At 28.6% G+C, this 16,181-nt stretch overlaps 3 protein-coding genes across 9 annotated transcripts; all 3 read left to right on the forward strand.

Moving 5' to 3' along the window:
- The first annotated feature begins 2,387 nt into the window (after window positions 1-2,387).
- LOC100162993 (LYR motif-containing protein 4) lies at window positions 2,388-6,025 on the forward strand. The gene is made up of 3 exons (XM_008185065.3): window positions 2,388-2,646; window positions 2,716-2,836; window positions 5,550-6,025. The coding sequence occupies exons 1-3, from the start codon at window positions 2,558-2,560 to the stop codon at window positions 5,616-5,618; spliced, it is 279 nt and encodes a 92-aa protein (XP_008183287.1). The 5' UTR covers window positions 2,388-2,557; the 3' UTR covers window positions 5,619-6,025.
- Window positions 6,026-7,816: 1,791 nt separating this feature from the next.
- LOC100160965 (protein SCO1 homolog, mitochondrial-like) lies at window positions 7,817-9,764 on the forward strand. 2 transcript variants are annotated; one of them, XM_008185050.3, is made up of 5 exons: window positions 7,817-8,138; window positions 8,273-8,471; window positions 8,909-9,106; window positions 9,177-9,385; window positions 9,465-9,764. In XM_008185050.3, exons 1-5 carry the CDS (start codon window positions 8,103-8,105, stop codon window positions 9,663-9,665), a joined length of 843 nt encoding a protein of 280 aa, XP_008183272.1. In that variant the 5' UTR covers window positions 7,817-8,102; the 3' UTR covers window positions 9,666-9,764.
- A 488-nt stretch (window positions 9,765-10,252) lies between these two features.
- LOC100165777 (zinc finger CCCH domain-containing protein 10) lies at window positions 10,253-12,908 on the forward strand. Of its 6 annotated transcripts, none has more exons than XM_008185060.3 (4): window positions 10,254-10,543; window positions 11,265-11,567; window positions 11,631-12,243; window positions 12,582-12,908. In XM_008185060.3, the coding sequence occupies exons 2-4, from the start codon at window positions 11,267-11,269 to the stop codon at window positions 12,586-12,588; spliced, it is 921 nt and encodes a 306-aa protein (XP_008183282.1). In that variant the 5' UTR covers window positions 10,254-10,543; window positions 11,265-11,266; the 3' UTR covers window positions 12,589-12,908. The 6 variants fall into 6 exon arrangements, with proteins under 6 accessions (XP_016660002.1, XP_016660004.1, XP_008183282.1 ...); XM_008185063.3 differs by having other exon boundaries at window positions 11,265-11,537; XM_016804513.2 differs by having other exon boundaries at window positions 10,253-10,543; window positions 11,214-12,243.
- The last annotated feature ends 3,273 nt before the right edge of the window (window positions 12,909-16,181 follow it).

Raw genomic sequence — 16,181 nt, forward strand, 5'->3', positions numbered from 1 at the left:
AAACATAAATAACATAATAACTATAATTAAAATTTTTTTTTTTTAACCGGCGATTACCGCCGAGTAGAAACGCTGGTTTTGGATATCAGGGTATATCCGGCTTATGGAAATACTGCACTGAGGATAACGAGAAGACATTTTTCGGCGGACTGTAGAACCAGAACGCCTGGCGACCACCAAGCCACCCTCGCCGGGGTTTTCGTCAGGCCGCAACGATGGCGCGAGGTGTACTACAACAATAGCGGCCGACCCAAGCCGGCAGTTCTCTGGACGGAGTGAGAGGAGGATGCTCTGGTGCTCGACGGCGATTACTATGGCATGCAGCGGCGATAGCAGCCTGCACGGGACCAAGCAGAAGACGAGTCTGAAAATCAGCCTTTGCCCGAGGACCACCACCACGGAAATGCTGCCCACGTCCGCGAAAGCGGTCCGAGTGTTCGTTCTGGGGTTTGGCAGGCGGCGGCCGGGCAGTTCGGACTAGAAAGCTTCCGGCTGCAGACCGAGGTGCGGCCCGTGCGTGCCGGCCCAGCGATGGTGACATGAGGAGGAGGAGGAGGAGGAACTTTCGGAGGTGACGGCGAAACTGATAAAAGGGTAACATGGTTTGATGGTTTGATGGCGATGGCTTTAAAAATTCATTTGAAAGCTCGCCGGTCAATCGTAGGTATGCTGAAATTTTAATTTTACGAAAATTATTAACGATTTTCACGATTTTTCGACATATTGTTATAATGGCATATTATTATAACTTATATAATAAGTCGTAACACTCTTAGTTCATAATTATACTGTATGCTTATAACTTAGATTTTTTGGTAACAGAATTAACTACTTACGTGAAATCTTGTTTTAAATTTTGAATCCTTAGATATAAAAGTTGAACATTTTATACATTTTCAACTACAAAGTAATTCAATTTTAAATTTGATAAATTTTGTCAAAATTCGATCTTTAAATGGTTATAAAAAAAAACTGTGCCTGTGTATTTTTAATATTTTTCAACTGCTATTGTAACAATATATCAGGAGCCTTGTATTAAATTTTTACACTTTTCGGCCCAACAGATAAAACTTTATTGATATTCATAGAAAAAAAAAAAATTATTGAAATATGAAATTGTCCGTATACTGGTCAAAACAAGTTAAAATATTTTGAAAATTGTATCAAGTATAAGAATTGATAAAATAAACATTCAGTGAAATTTTCATGTATCTACAGTTGTTCGTTTTTGAATTACAACAAAATAAGAAAATCGCTACATGAGAAAAAATCCACTGTTGTAAAAATTTGAATATCAAACGCTCGTAAAAATTTAATTTGACTTGCTATAGACATTTTTTTTTATAAAGTTAGATAATCTTATAAGCAATCTTGTATTACATTTTAAAATCTTAGATCTAAAAAGAAAATTTTTTAAGAATTCTTAACTCAAAATAATTTGCTAATTTTTCTTGATTTTTCCATATTTTGTTAATTTTTGAACTTTAAATGCTTATAAAAAAAAACTATGACTAAGGATTTTTAATATTGTTCAAATGTCAAAGTAACAATATAGTAGGAGCCTTGTGTTAAATTTTCAAGTATTTTTACCCAACAAATATAGGCGGATATTTGGTTTTATCTGTGGGGTGGCTTAACATTTTGTCTTATCCATTAGCGGAAACAGATATTTTTAGTTGCTTCCGATGCTTCCACCTACTAACTCTAGTGGATACTCCGACTTGATTCTAGCTGATGCACCAAGTATATATAGGTAATAGGAACAAAAAAAAAATAAAATATTGAATAACTACTAAATTATTTTTTATTTTAATTGTATATATCTATTTTTTGTGCAAATATATTAACAATTGTTTCAGTATTAATAGTTTTAGAAATATATTTTTCAATATATAATATTGAGGTGTTGTTGAACCTTTCCTGCAGCATAGAAGTTCGAAGTCAAGTTTTTATTCTACGCATGGCCGAAAAACTAACTTAACATTCATAGAAACAAAAACTAATAAAATGGAAACTAACGGAACTAATAGAATGGAATATATTTTTATAATGTCAAAAATCATGGATGAGAACAAGCGTGACTAAATAAGTAATTTCATGAGGATGAGATTCAGAGATTATGAGAACAAGGTTTATAAATTTGTCATGACGTAAACTTGGGATGAGAATATGACTATATGAGATCAAAGGACAGACCTATAGCCGACCTATAGGCTATAAATTATAATTGTATAAACTAGTTTATGTCGTTTATGCACGATTTAAGATCTTAAATCGTGCGTTTATGAGAATATGAGATGACCGGGTTTCTGTGATAAGACTGTATTATCAATCTGTCAACTTTATCGTTATCACCTACGTCGGGCTACCGGAAAACGTTATCACGTATTATACGGACTCTGCTGTCCTGGGAAATGGGAATTGCCATTGGCGATTGGCATCATTATTCATTATTCATTTCAACAGAAAACCAAGGAACTGCCAGACGTCGTGATTGCCGGTTGTCAATTTCTAAGGACCTGTTCGTTTTCACTGTTTTGAACAGTCTATAGCCGCGATGGCAGCCCCAGTGACCAGGGCCGAAGTTCTCAAAATCTATAAGACCATGTTGAGGGAGAGTAGCAAGTTTTCATTCTACAACTACAGGTAAATGAGATTGTTTGAATCTGTCCGATACTCGATCACTGTTTCAATGAAATTAAATTTTTTGCACAGGATGTACGCAGTCAGACGAGTGAAAGATGCGTTCAGGGAGCAAAAGGCGGTCAGTGACACTTCAGAAATCCAACAGCACCTGCTCGAGGCACACAGGTTTTTGGATATCATCAAGCGACAAGTAATTTAAAATTTTAAACACCATTTATCTCTGCACGTTTCGGGTGACCCAAACCTTTAAGTGCTTATTTTTGTTCAGTTTTCCCTTAATTTCCTCAAAACCATTACAATTATAATATACATTTTATGTTATTTTATGTTTATGCTACTTTTTTGAATGAGTATTACAGACCGAAAAATACGTACATTTATTTTGTAAGGAATCCTATTTTTTATTTCGTGTCACAAATTACATAATATTTTATGGGTTCAGTTTATGGACTGTAATTAGGTATAATAGTATGATAAAATATATCAGTTTGTTGTTTGAAGGAAGTTAATAGTACATTAGGACATGGACACGTGGTCAATACTATAGTCCGTTAGTGCATATTATTATTAACTATTAAAAACAATTATAAGCAGGTACACCGATAGTTTAAAATATTCTCATTTTAATTTCTGAGCTTAGCAAGGATGTAGGTATTCTTATTTTTATTTTTTGTGTCTGCTTTCACATTTTTAACAGACATTAGCTTCACACATTAATAGTGTTTTTGTTAATAAATTTGATATAGTTAGTACTTAGATGATTTAAAGTATTTTTCCTCCTATTAGATTCTGAGCGGAGCGAGGAAGCTATTGGTTTTACAATGGTGTTAATTTTTTTTTTCTTTTTATATCCTGTATACAAAATTTCTACCGGAAGGAGTGCTTCGATTTCAACATATAGTACCTTATCTTTTAGCAAATTGGATCAAGATGGTACTTTAGAGAGGTCATTTTCCGATTTTCTCAAGAGTTATTTAATGCCATGGGAAAAACCATCGAAAAATTACAAAAAAATGCTAAAAATGGGATTTTAATTTCTAACGCTTTGTTTATCACCATAGAAACGAATAAAAAATTATAATATTATAATATTAATTCAACTTACATGATAAAATAAATAATAACAATATAAAATATCCACACTGACAAACCGTCTCCGCTCAGAATCGTTTTTCTTATACAATGATATTTTATCATTGAATTCAAGTCTAATACAACCCATTATATAATGACCCACTTGTAACCTACTGTACAGCAGAGCGACATTCACTTACCTGCTTTTTTGATAATTGGTTTTTATACAAAATATTTATCATTGCAGTACCGTAGACAGGAATTTAATATGGGTAGGGAGGTATATCATAGTAATTATATATATAATTTATTAATTAATTGAATAAATACATTTATATACTTTCCATGTTGAATCAGGGTGTTAAATTGTCCAGTTAGTATTTTATTTCCAAGATTGTTATCATTATAAATTTAAAATGTATACATTTTTAGATACCTAACCTACAATAACAAATTACACTAAGATTTTAACTTTAAAACCAATTTTTGATATTGACATTATACAACCCATCCTCCCCCCTATATCATTGATTTAAATTGAATATATATATTGCGGAGACATAGTTACTCACTAATGAGGTACACTTGAAACCTACTTTAAATCAGAGCGAATTTCCCAGTGTTTTATAATATATTTTATCATTGATTATAATTTATACATATTATATCATATAACATAGTATTTTTAATCAATGATTTCATGTTTACATAGATCAACAAAATTACTGTCTATTAGACTAAAATATGTATTTAGATACTTATTGTACGTCATTATTTGCTAATAATTATGTTATTGTTATATTATTTTTATTGTCATGTAATAATGGTTAGTTTTATTATTGAATTTGAAATAATGCTTTATAAATTATATTAGTAAATAGTTAATATACTAACTATCTACTATTAATTTTATTGATACAAAAAAGTATAAAGGTTATAAGTAGAGCGCAAATTTATATGCATTAAAAACCAACCAAATAAGCGCTAAAAAATCTTAAATATATTATGCACTAAAATTTTGTAATATGCTTGAAAGATAAAAATTATACATCAAAAATTGTGTTTTTTGAACATTTAATTAAAACAATATTATTAAAATTATGGAACCCTACTATAAATTCTTTTCTTCATTTTTTTCTGAAATAATGTCAATGGTCAATGGTTGTAATTGTAATCGATATTTTCTTATCTTGGTATACATTTTTTATTTCACCGATTATTGATCTAAGGTCATCTTTGGAAAAACTATTTATACCTATAAATCAGTGGCGTCATTTCAATTTTCAATAGAGGGGGCAAAGGTTTTGACCAGCCCGAATGAGTTGAAAACCCAAATGACGCCAATGCTATAAATATATCCATCAATTTATATTGATATTAATCGAAAAATAAAAGTATAATATTTTTTCTTATATTACAATAGTATATATTTCAAAAATGAATACAGTTTTTATAATGCAGGTTTTTAAATAATTATCTTGATAAATATTATGTGACTTAATTTAAATTTACACTAAAATGTATCACATTAGTAGTGTTTCTTAACTTATTTCTATGAGTAGAACCTACACTATTTTTAATACTAATTATCAATATTTATTTAATAGCATTTTAATATATATTCCCAATTCAATAACATAATGTTTGTTTAGTAGATAAACAATTAGAACATATAGTAATTGTTTGTGCACTAGGTATGGGAAAATATCGTATTATTTTAAGAAAATGTTTGTAGATATTATTCAGCTGTTTATAATAAGCAACAATAATTATTTTAATTAACTTCAACTTGTATTAATCAAATTGTTAATTTTATTATTTTGTTGTAGGCCATTGTTGGAGACTTGTACAAATTCGATAAGCTCGTAATCGAAGTAGAGAATAATAAAAAACATTAGTTTGTATATCATGCTGGATTTGAGAGGCTGAAAGTGTTATTGAATTTACCAGTCAAATGTTCAAATGTCTACACACAAGTTTTTTAATTGATGATTGTTCCTATGTTTAATGCTAGTATATATTATTATATTGATCAACACCATAATTGCTTGCATTGTGTGAGGTTAAATTGTTCTGAAAATTTTAAAAACTGATAGCAACAACCAGTTTTATGAAAATTATGTGTGGTGCATTAAGCATTTTATTTTTGTACATTGTAAACCACTATGAAAAATCATAATAGTAGATAAATATCTTATAATTGTTTTTTCTTTTGATAATATATTGTAATATTGTATAGTTATTAGTAACATTTCAAAATGAAGTATAAAATGTATTAAATATAATATTTTTATTGATTTGAAGTTGTATTTAATTTAATTATTGATAGATTTTTAAAAAAATATTTATATATAATATCATACAAATATCACATAAGTGTAATATTCAGTATGATTTAAGAATATTGTACCTATTGTATGATCTAAGATATAAATCATTATATTATTTAATGGAAGTAAAAGAAACTATTTTGAAGCCACAGTCTTTTTAAAAAACATGAAGAACATTAAGAGCTTATGTAAATGTTGTGAGTGTGGCAGATGGCTAAACGAGTTATCTTGTATAAATATTAAATTTACCATCAGATGATTATTTGGTGGCATAACACAGGTAAAAACAAGCTAACTTTTCAACTTTTTAATAAAGCGAAATCAAAGCTTTTGAAATTAAGAGCTATTTTGATCAGAGTATAATACCTAATAATAAAAATACCAATTGTAAAACAGAAAAATAAAACACAAATTTATGATAATGACTTGGCAGTTAGTTGTGGTGGTAGCGGATAGTCCATAATAAAGGTATATTGTCTATATACATAAAAAAAAATGAATACTTGTAATTTTTTTTTCTTTATGAAACAATGGTTTGTAGCACAACGACAATTTTTTTCAAGCCCTAAAATATAACTGTATTAAAAGTCTTAAGCATCAGCCATCAATGAATTTAAACTGTATAATTGTATAATTACCGAATACGAGGAAAATACGTATTATACCTACGACCTACCTCACAAAAGAAAAACAATTTAATGATGAACAATATACAAAATTGGAATTTGCACAAAACAAGACTTAGATACCTATACGGAAAAAAATGCAATCCTTTGACCACCTTGGCACCTTCTTAGTTTTGAAGCATTTGGAATACAAAAAAAAAATGTTTTCTTTCGAATTTAAGTTGAGTTCTCTTCTACAACCGAAAATTGTTTTGGGAAAATATGACGACTTATTCAATTGACAAATAGGTAATATCCTAATATATTCCTTCAAATATCCTGTTAATTAGACAATTAGTACTAGTCTGAGAGTCTATCAACCATTTAGCATATAGATATGTTTCTATCCCCAGGATCTCGGTTATAATATATAATAATATATAGGTAATAGCATTTATTTTATAATATACTATAAATACTATGAATATATTATAAAATCAATGGTGATAGGTACAACTGAGTAATAAATGCTTATAAAAAGATATTCAAAATACATGCATTTTGGTAACACATAGGTAATATATGATTACTAGTATAATACTAGTACTAGTATTATGAATTCTATTTAAAATCAATATATTAATTAATAATTAATAATTATTATTTGTTAATTATAACACTTTGAAAGCATTATGTATGATAATTTAGTGAATTAACTCTTACATTTTTCATATTTTTTTTTTGTAATAAGAAATTTAAAAATAACAATTTAGTTAATTTAGTTAATTATATTTAATAATATTAAAGTTGTACTTGATAAAAAAAAAGTATTTAAATACATGTATACAAATAATTTAGAACATAGAAGTCATTATGCAATGAAAAATTTTGAATTTTATTCCTTAAATCATAATATATTTTAAATTTTCTATAGTTTTGGTGTACTAAACTACTAAAGTATTCGTTTTTCGGCCTCTTCAGGACATATAGCGCTCTCGGTGGTGACGACTATCTGTAGTAAAATTTTCAATCAAGTTTTCAAACAAGTGACGACACCTTATCAATACACCTTGATCGCCATCATAGAACAATATGCTACGATTAAAGATAATCTCTTAAATCGTGATATGATATGACTATCATAATATTAATTTGTGATCGTAGATAAAAATTAAAAAGTTCTCATACCTCAAGTATAAAGTATTTATGTCCACTGTTTATCACTTTATTCCTTATCCGTCGTAATAAAACTTTACTATATTTATTATACATCCCTATGAAAAATCGATCAGACAATATTATTGGCTAAGTGAACTTGCTTTTTCGTAATACGAATTTTTTTTGAGCATTAAATCCTACACTTAAAATAAAGATAACATTTGATCAAAGTATTTAAAAAAGTGTTCACAAGATTGGTTTTCGTGATTTTTAAAATTTTCTATCAATCATGTCATATTTTTGTTCTAGAAGAATTTTCCAACGAGTAAAATATCTATATAATATTATTTACTTGTTTTTATCATATTATGTTATTTTTTTTCTGTTATGCTTATTTGAATTATAAAATCTGATTTCTAATTAATTAATTATGTATAAATGTGATTATTTTCTTTGTAGTTTCAAATCAAACAAATAAAAAAATTCAACTTTAGTGATGTGTCAGGAGGTCCAAATAAACGTGTTGAATTTCCCAAACGTAATAAACCAATATTTGGAAAAGATGGTCCGATTACGTGGAAAACTGTTGGAATTACTGGTGTTTTGGGAGCGGGTATGGTCACATACTTATTATATCTTAAAGAAGAACAAGAAGAAAGTAAGTGTTTATATTTATTAACTGGTAACTTAACCTAATTTATTTATTTATATTTTGTTTAATATTATCATGTACTTATTATTTAGTCATTATTTTATAAATTCAAAAAGTTTTGAACCCCTTTTTTAAATATAAATATACAGTAAACAAAAAATGTAATTTTCTTAATATTGTTTCTATTTAGTTATACCTACTGTAATTTTTGTTTGTTTTTCTCATATTCTTTCTTGATATTAATATAAGGTACCTATTATGTTTTTATAATTGTTTACCATTGTGTTATCTGTCCGTATTTTTAATAAATAAAATAAATAAAACTACACATTAATATTATATATTAAATGATTAAGTTAAAATTGTATCATTATTTTATACTATATTAGATACATTATTTGTATAACTTAAACAAAACCTTAATAAAATGTATATATTTTCAGAACAAAGACGAGAGAGAAAGCGTCAGTTGGGAAAAGCACAAATTGGAGGTCCATTTGAGTTACTCGATGGATCCAACAACATTGTAAAAAGTGAACAATTTTTGGGGAAGTGGATGCTCATCTATTTTGGTTTCAGTCATTGTCCAGATATATGTCCTGATGAATTAGAAAAAATGGCATTAGTTGTAGATAATCTTGGTACATACATAATTAAATAAAACAATATTTTAATAATAGCTCCATCATATCAGCTTTTTGAAAATTTTAGAAAAAGAAGACATGAATACAGGCATTCAAGGTATTTTCATCACTGTAGATCCAGACAGAGATACTCCTAAAATTGTAGATAAATATATTAAGGAATTTTCTTCAAAATTCATTGGTTTAAGTGGCACTTCGGAGCAAATTCAGCAAGTGTGCAAAAGATATAGAGTTTATTATAGTCCTGGAAAGAAAGACGTCGATAATGATTATATTGTGAGTTTGTGACCACATATTTTATTATTATATACTTTCAGAATTAGTTGTACATTTATATTTGTATTTATCGTTTCAGGTGGACCATACGATCATTATGTACTTGGTTAATCCAGAGGGTGAATTCATAGATTATTTCGGACAAAACAAAACTGCAGATGAAATAGTAGAACATATTTTGTTACACATGTTTAAATTCAAACAAGAAAAAGGTTCATTGTTAAGCAACACTTTAGAAAAGATAAACTCATTAAGTGGGAAAAAAATTGTTGCGTCATAAACTTGTATATAAATGTATCAAACATTTTTATGTTTAGACTCACTTCAGTTGCTGTTAATTGTTAAAATCATTTTAAACTAATACATCAATTTTAAAAGAGCTTTAGTTTTTTAAGTACCTACTGCTATCTGCAAGTACTCAACTTGCATGGATCCTTTAAGGACCCCACACACTGCAGCGGTGGGGGTGAACACAATTATCGCTCTCCGCAGCGGTAGAACCAAGACAATAGAATTTAACGCCACCACCACCCCTACAGAAATCTGATAGACCCATAGACCAATCTTTAGACAAATATTTGTTCTATGCCATAGACAGTGGTCGCAGTCGACAATGCTGACTGTTTAGCACGAATTTTAATACTTAAATACTTAAATACTTAAATAATTAATAGTGTGTATTAAATCGTGTTGTTGAGTCCTAATATGTTTATATCCTATTTTTTTTTTTTCTAATGGCTAGGAATTGGGATCTTAAAAAATCTTCGTTTCTTCCAAGTCCTAGGACCACTTGGAATAAAAAACTTTAAATGTTTACATCTCACTGTTTAAGCCACGCCCCAAAGGTCATTGATTATTTTTCCATTTTGATTTTAATATTTTATTACGAAAAGTCGATAAGTGGTAATTATTCTTAAATTCTTAATATATTTTTGTGTTGTAAAACCAATTGAATGTGCAAAGTTTGATATTCGAGTTGACCATAGTAACTTAAACCCATACAATAATTGTACTGTTGTACATACAGTTATTCATAGTATATAAGAAATATATACTTGATCTAAATTCTAAATAGTCTCAATACAGCTATCGTAGTTCCTACATCCCAATTATTAATTGGAGTTTTGGTTTAATTTTTGTAAAAATAATCTTCTAAAGGTAAAGTATTGATATTATTATAATATACCATTATTATTATTATGTAAAATAACATGCCCTAATATAGTATTTAACGACATTTCGCGCTAAGTCGCCTGAATGCCAGCGATCTCGTCTTTAGGTTTAGTGGACATATCGGCGCTACCTGCAACTGCCTAACGTCGGTCGTTCGAACATTTTTTCTCAAAGATATTTTAGATTATATGAACTGCCAACGTCTCACGCGCATTACCTGGCCATCGAATTTTCCATTGACATCCCGCGTAATTTGCGCCGATAAATTGAGCATTTACGCAGCGAGTATAAAAATATTGAATGTGTTGATAATTATTATTTAGCAATGATTTACTGAAGTTAGGTAGGTAATTTGTTATTAATTGTGCGAGTTTTAAACATATTTTTTTTACTTCCTATCGTTGGCAACATAAAAAAAGTAATAAATCTGATTGTTTATTAAAAAAATATTTCTTACATGAAAATGTGAAATACTTATTCAAACTTCAATCACTTTCTGGTATAATGCTATATCATATTATTTTTGTTTCCAAAATTGTCTAATAATATTAATTAGCCTAATTTTATGATTGTTATTATTTAAACAATATTCTTTAAATAATATAGTTCAATAAATTAGGTATATTATTATACGCTGTGTTAAATCCAATTTTAGATTTTGAAATGCTAAATGCATGCAAAATTGTATAATAGTCTGAAATCGCAGGGATGAAGGGGAAAAAGGAACAGGAATCAGAAACAACCGAGAATGTATGTCGTGATTTCATGCGCAATGTGTGCAATAGAGGCAAATCTTGCAAATTTTTTCATCCTCCTGTCGAAGAGGATAAGCGCAAATATGTATTTTGCCATGACTTTCAAAATGGCAAGTGTAGTCGACACGACTGCCGGTTCATTCATTGTTCTCGTGAGGATGAGGAGTATTATAATCGGACCGGACGCATGGCACCAGAAGTGTTGAGGACGATTGAAATAACTGGTGCGCCTCCTTCTGATGATATACCTATTTGTAAAGATTATTTAAAAGGCAATTGCCATCGTAGCCAAGCTCATTGTAAATTTCGTCATGTAGATCAACCGCTTGATGTACCTGTTAGAGGTCCTAATGGTCCTTTCAATTCACCCCAGCCAGCGATGCCACCTAACTTCGGTAATGAGTTGTTCCGCAGACGCTTTGATTTCGATGAAGAGCCCGATCCCAAGCGTAGGCGCTACGAATTTGACAACAGAATGCCGCTAGGGCGCCCATTCCCCAATCGCGACATGGACTTTTCCGCGCCACCTGGGCCTGTGCATCAACAGCCATATTGGTTGTTGCAAGATGAGGTGGAAATGTTGCGCAAGCGTGTGGCTGAGTTGAAAAAGCGCAATGAGGAATTGCAAGCGACTAATGAATTCTTGTTGGAGCAAAACGCACAGCTGCGCATAAATGAACAAGCGCCCCTGCGCAGCACCCAGCAAATGGTGAGCGCTATACGCACCGTGACCACAGTCCCAGTCAGCTTGGCGGCGGTGGCTGCGGCCGGCACACCCGTGTCCATAGCTACCGTCTCCATGGCTCCAATTCAGATACCACCTGTTGTATCTGGGTCTGGCCCGCCGCCCCTGCCGCAGCCAACTAACTCGCAGCCTTTGGTATCTTATCCTATTGGCAGATCGACATCGGCCCAACACTATATCCAACCGTAGGTATGTGCCTACCATTAATTTTTTTTTATTCTCATGAATCTCGATTTGCTTATTTTATGTTTACATGACAGTATTAGCATGTTTAAACTTCCCTTATTATTTTTATGTTTAATATTAGTTTGTATTATGTCTTCTAGTCTGAACAATTGAATAATTCACCCTTTTGGTGCAAAACTCGAGGGATTTTATATGCGGCATTTATTTAGGACATCTGTTTCATCTTGGCAGGGGCGTGGGCATGGCAGTCAATAACTGCCTAGATGAAATGGACTGACTTGTGTTATACATTATTTTTACCATTTCAACTAACATTTTTGTGTTTGGATTGTTTCAGTTTATGAACAGTGGAAATGGAAACGTTGCTAATAAGAATTTGACATTAACAAAACAAAGAATGTACAATATATGTTTCAATAATAGAATGTAAGAAACCATTTTTTATACAATTTGAGTACCACGGTATTTTTGACGGTGGAAAGTAAAATCTCTTAATCGTGAAATGTATAAATTTAATAAAAAATCTCTTACTTCATCACTAATTTAATGTTTCATTTCTTAAAGCTATTTGAATTTTTATTATAAATGTCAGCATTTGTGTTCTGATTAATAACACTCTTTTAATTGCTATTAACCTGTACAAATTAGACGTTTATAACATTTTATTGAAGTAATACCATCAATTTTCTTATCATAATATAGTGTTTGTTTATATTACGGTGAAGGTCCTTGAAAATCAATCATTAAATTACAGTACATTGGTAAAATGTAAATAAAATATTTAGTAGAAAAGAAAAATTGTCAAACTGACAATATTTTTATATTTTATTTTTCTCCTTTATTGCCTCTTAACGTATATTTATTTAATTGAAAGAAGTTTACTCATCATGTAAGTAAGTAATTAACTATTTAATTACTATATTAAATGGTAATGTATAATATTATAAATGTTCCATATCTGATATTAATATTAATATATACAATTTTTAACAGATATACTCAAAGATTATCACTTTTCCATTGATAATTAATGTATGTGTCAGTATTTTTAATATTAATAATAAATATAATTGGCATTACCAATTTTGTGAGTTGTGCAAAAATTTAATAGCCAATGTGTTCTTTTACCTCTTTTCTACTTCCACATACAATCTTAATTTTTAACTTTTTTTTTTTTATCACATGCTATTTTTATATGTAATTCAACAATTTTGTTGCTAAATCATCATGTTCATATTTTAAACATTATAATTTAAATTTAATTATTTGTATTTCTTGCAATTAATATTTAAATCATTTAAGTAGATTATAAATGTAACTAGTCTTTTAATTTATGTTATAGTCAAGTTTTGTAGATTATAATATATTATATATCTTTAGAATGTTTTCAGTGCATTAAAAAATAAATATTGAAAATTAAAATATTTTGAAATAAACATGGATGTAATTTATGTTTTACGTTATTATTTGTACATTATAATATACTATACAAACTTTATTCATTCATTTAATTTAGTAAAAAATGTACGGGCCCACAATCGTTTACATATACCATATACCAGGGATGAAAATATTTTTAATTTTTTCGTTTTCGTTTTTGTTTATTGATTTGAAAAATATCGTTTTTGTTTAATGTTTTTAAAAATGTTTTTTTTCTATATTGTTTTTGATTAACGTTTTTAAAAACGTTATTTTCCTATTGTTTCCAAATAATGTTTTTGATAATATACCTATTTTTTTTAAATATTATATTCTTATAACTTATAATTTTTAAATTATTATAGTAACGCGCAATATAGAAATGCACTTAAAAGTTGAAAATTAAAATTAAAAAACTATATATATTATATACAGAATATATTAAAACTTATAACTTTTAACTTTTTAGTTATAATAGTAACGCGCAATACAGAAATGCATTTAAAAGTTAAAAATTAAAATTAATTATTCTCAATATTTATCAAAATCAAAATTATAGTTTATTTTAAAATTACCAAATTCAAAAATTTCTGATTTAAAATTAAAATGTTTTTAAAGTTAAAGATTAAAAAGTAAAGACAAGTGAATTTTTTTTCGTGGCATAATTTAATAATGTATAATACTATAATTTATTTTCATTTTCGTTATTGATTTTGTTATTACATTTTTTTTCGGTTTTTGGGATTTTTTGTTATCATTTATCAGTTGTTTTTTGTTTTTTTCCGTTTAATAACATTTTCCATCCCTGCCATATACCATAGGTAAACATAATAAATATACTTATTTCTCGCAAAGTCCAGTTTTTTCACACATACACATCATACAAAAGTACAATAAGACTGTATGTTTTGAATAATTTAAGCTTCAAGAAACTTCTTTCGGTACAAGTTGATGTTACTGGTATTTTAACATGATTCTTAAAGCAATAGATGTTAGGAAATGAACCTTTCATCGGAAATTTGCCTTTTTTAAAATACTAAAAGCTTTAAGCGGAGTTGTTTTGTCAATTGTCATTAATCATCATACTAAAAGTAAGTAGTTCAAAAAACTTAAGTCTTACCTAATCATTCAGATCACTTCGAAAATATTGATACTGGAAGATCAATTTAACAATAAACTTAAACTTGTAATCAATCAATAAAAAAAAAAAAAGCACATAAGAAATATATATAAAGTATTTGAATATTTTTAATATTACAAAACAATGCTTTTGAAAGTATTTTGTGTAGCAAGTGCATCTCTTGCTAGATCCTAATTATGTCCCGGCTCGTGTGAATAAACGTAATTAAATATGGGTGTTTAATTTTAGGTGGTTTGCTTCGTCCACGTATGGATGAACCGCTCCGTGTGTAACTATTCTAAATTGTGTGTACTTCACATGTATCTCACCATAGAACAATTAGTCTTATGAAATATAAATAAAATTAAAACTCTTTGCTACAATAAAAAGTGATTTGCTAGTTTGTGATCATTTGTTTACTAAGTGGAAAAATAAGTAAGATAATAACAAAATTGATACATGCCAGAACTCCATCTATAATTAAAATATAAAATTTTAAATTTTCACTTAACAAAACACATTACACGTAACACGTAACTAAACGTATATGTAAGTTAATATAAAAACTAAGTGGTTATTACTGCGAAATTGATTCACATTGATTCACATTTCACACAAATAACTTTTTGCATAACTATGAAGAATAGAATTCTACTCTTCATGGGCATAACTAACAAATTCATGGCATTACTGATTACCTGGACGACTGTTAGCTATAATTAATAAATATATTAGTATAAAATAAGTATTCATTTTTGAAATTTAACTTTAAATTGTATAAACTTAAAAATTAATTAGTCACGTTAATATTTTAATTTGACTAACTAGTGTCAAATGTTGATAGTTGTATAGTTTCATTAAGAATTAAATCTATTAAATCTATTAAAAAATAATATTGTAGGAACGTATTATAAAAAAATGCTTGGGTTAGCTTTAACTCTCTTGTCACTCCCAAATTACATGTATGTTAACTTGAAGATATTTTGACACAATTCTGTCTTGAGGAACAAAATGTTAGGCTTCTGATAGAAAATGTACTATATATTTGTAGGTCTTTTTGTTTCTTAAGTTTTTGTTCGCAAGATCAAACATCTCTTTAAATACGATAAACTTTTTAAAACAACCATAGTTATTGTTTTTACAGTAGACGATTGTTGAAGTTTATAGACCAAACTCATCCGCACATTATTGATGTTAAAGTATTCCATCATATTAATAATATGCTGGTTTAGACATTTTTCTATGTTTTAACAGTTTTCTTCTTAGTCTTTTCAAACAAAGAGGCACTAAAAGGCTGGTGTTTATGACGCAAATGACAGTTTTCTATTTGATATTAATCATACGTTACTATAATAAATACAGCACAATATTATAAGATAACATAAAAAAAAAACAATC

The sequence above is a fragment of the Acyrthosiphon pisum genome, chromosome A2, assembly GCF_005508785.2.
Source record: "Acyrthosiphon pisum isolate AL4f chromosome A2, pea_aphid_22Mar2018_4r6ur, whole genome shotgun sequence".
Taxonomy (NCBI): domain Eukaryota; kingdom Metazoa; phylum Arthropoda; class Insecta; order Hemiptera; family Aphididae; genus Acyrthosiphon; species Acyrthosiphon pisum.

Excerpts from the sequence above, each read along its gene's own strand:
- LOC100162993 (XM_008185065.3), top strand. The coding sequence starts at position 2,558 with ATGGCAGCCCCAGTGACCAGGGCCGAAGTTCTCAAAATCTATAAGACC. Across the intron at positions 2,647-2,715 it reads TTTTCATTCTACAACTACAG|GATGTACGCAGTCAGACGAG; the intron begins GTAAATGAGATT and ends TTTTTTGCACAG. Across the intron at positions 2,837-5,549 it reads TGGATATCATCAAGCGACAA|GCCATTGTTGGAGACTTGTA; the intron begins GTAATTTAAAAT and ends ATTTTGTTGTAG.
- LOC100160965 (XM_008185050.3), top strand. The coding sequence starts at position 8,103 with ATGTCATATTTTTGTTCTAGAAGAATTTTCCAACGA. Across the intron at positions 8,139-8,272 it reads CTAGAAGAATTTTCCAACGA|TTTCAAATCAAACAAATAAA; the intron begins GTAAAATATCTA and ends TTTTCTTTGTAG. Across the intron at positions 9,386-9,464 it reads ACGTCGATAATGATTATATT|GTGGACCATACGATCATTAT; the intron begins GTGAGTTTGTGA and ends TTATCGTTTCAG.
- LOC100165777 (XM_016804513.2), top strand. The coding sequence starts at position 11,267 with ATGAAGGGGAAAAAGGAACAGGAATCAGAAACAACCGAGAATGTATGT.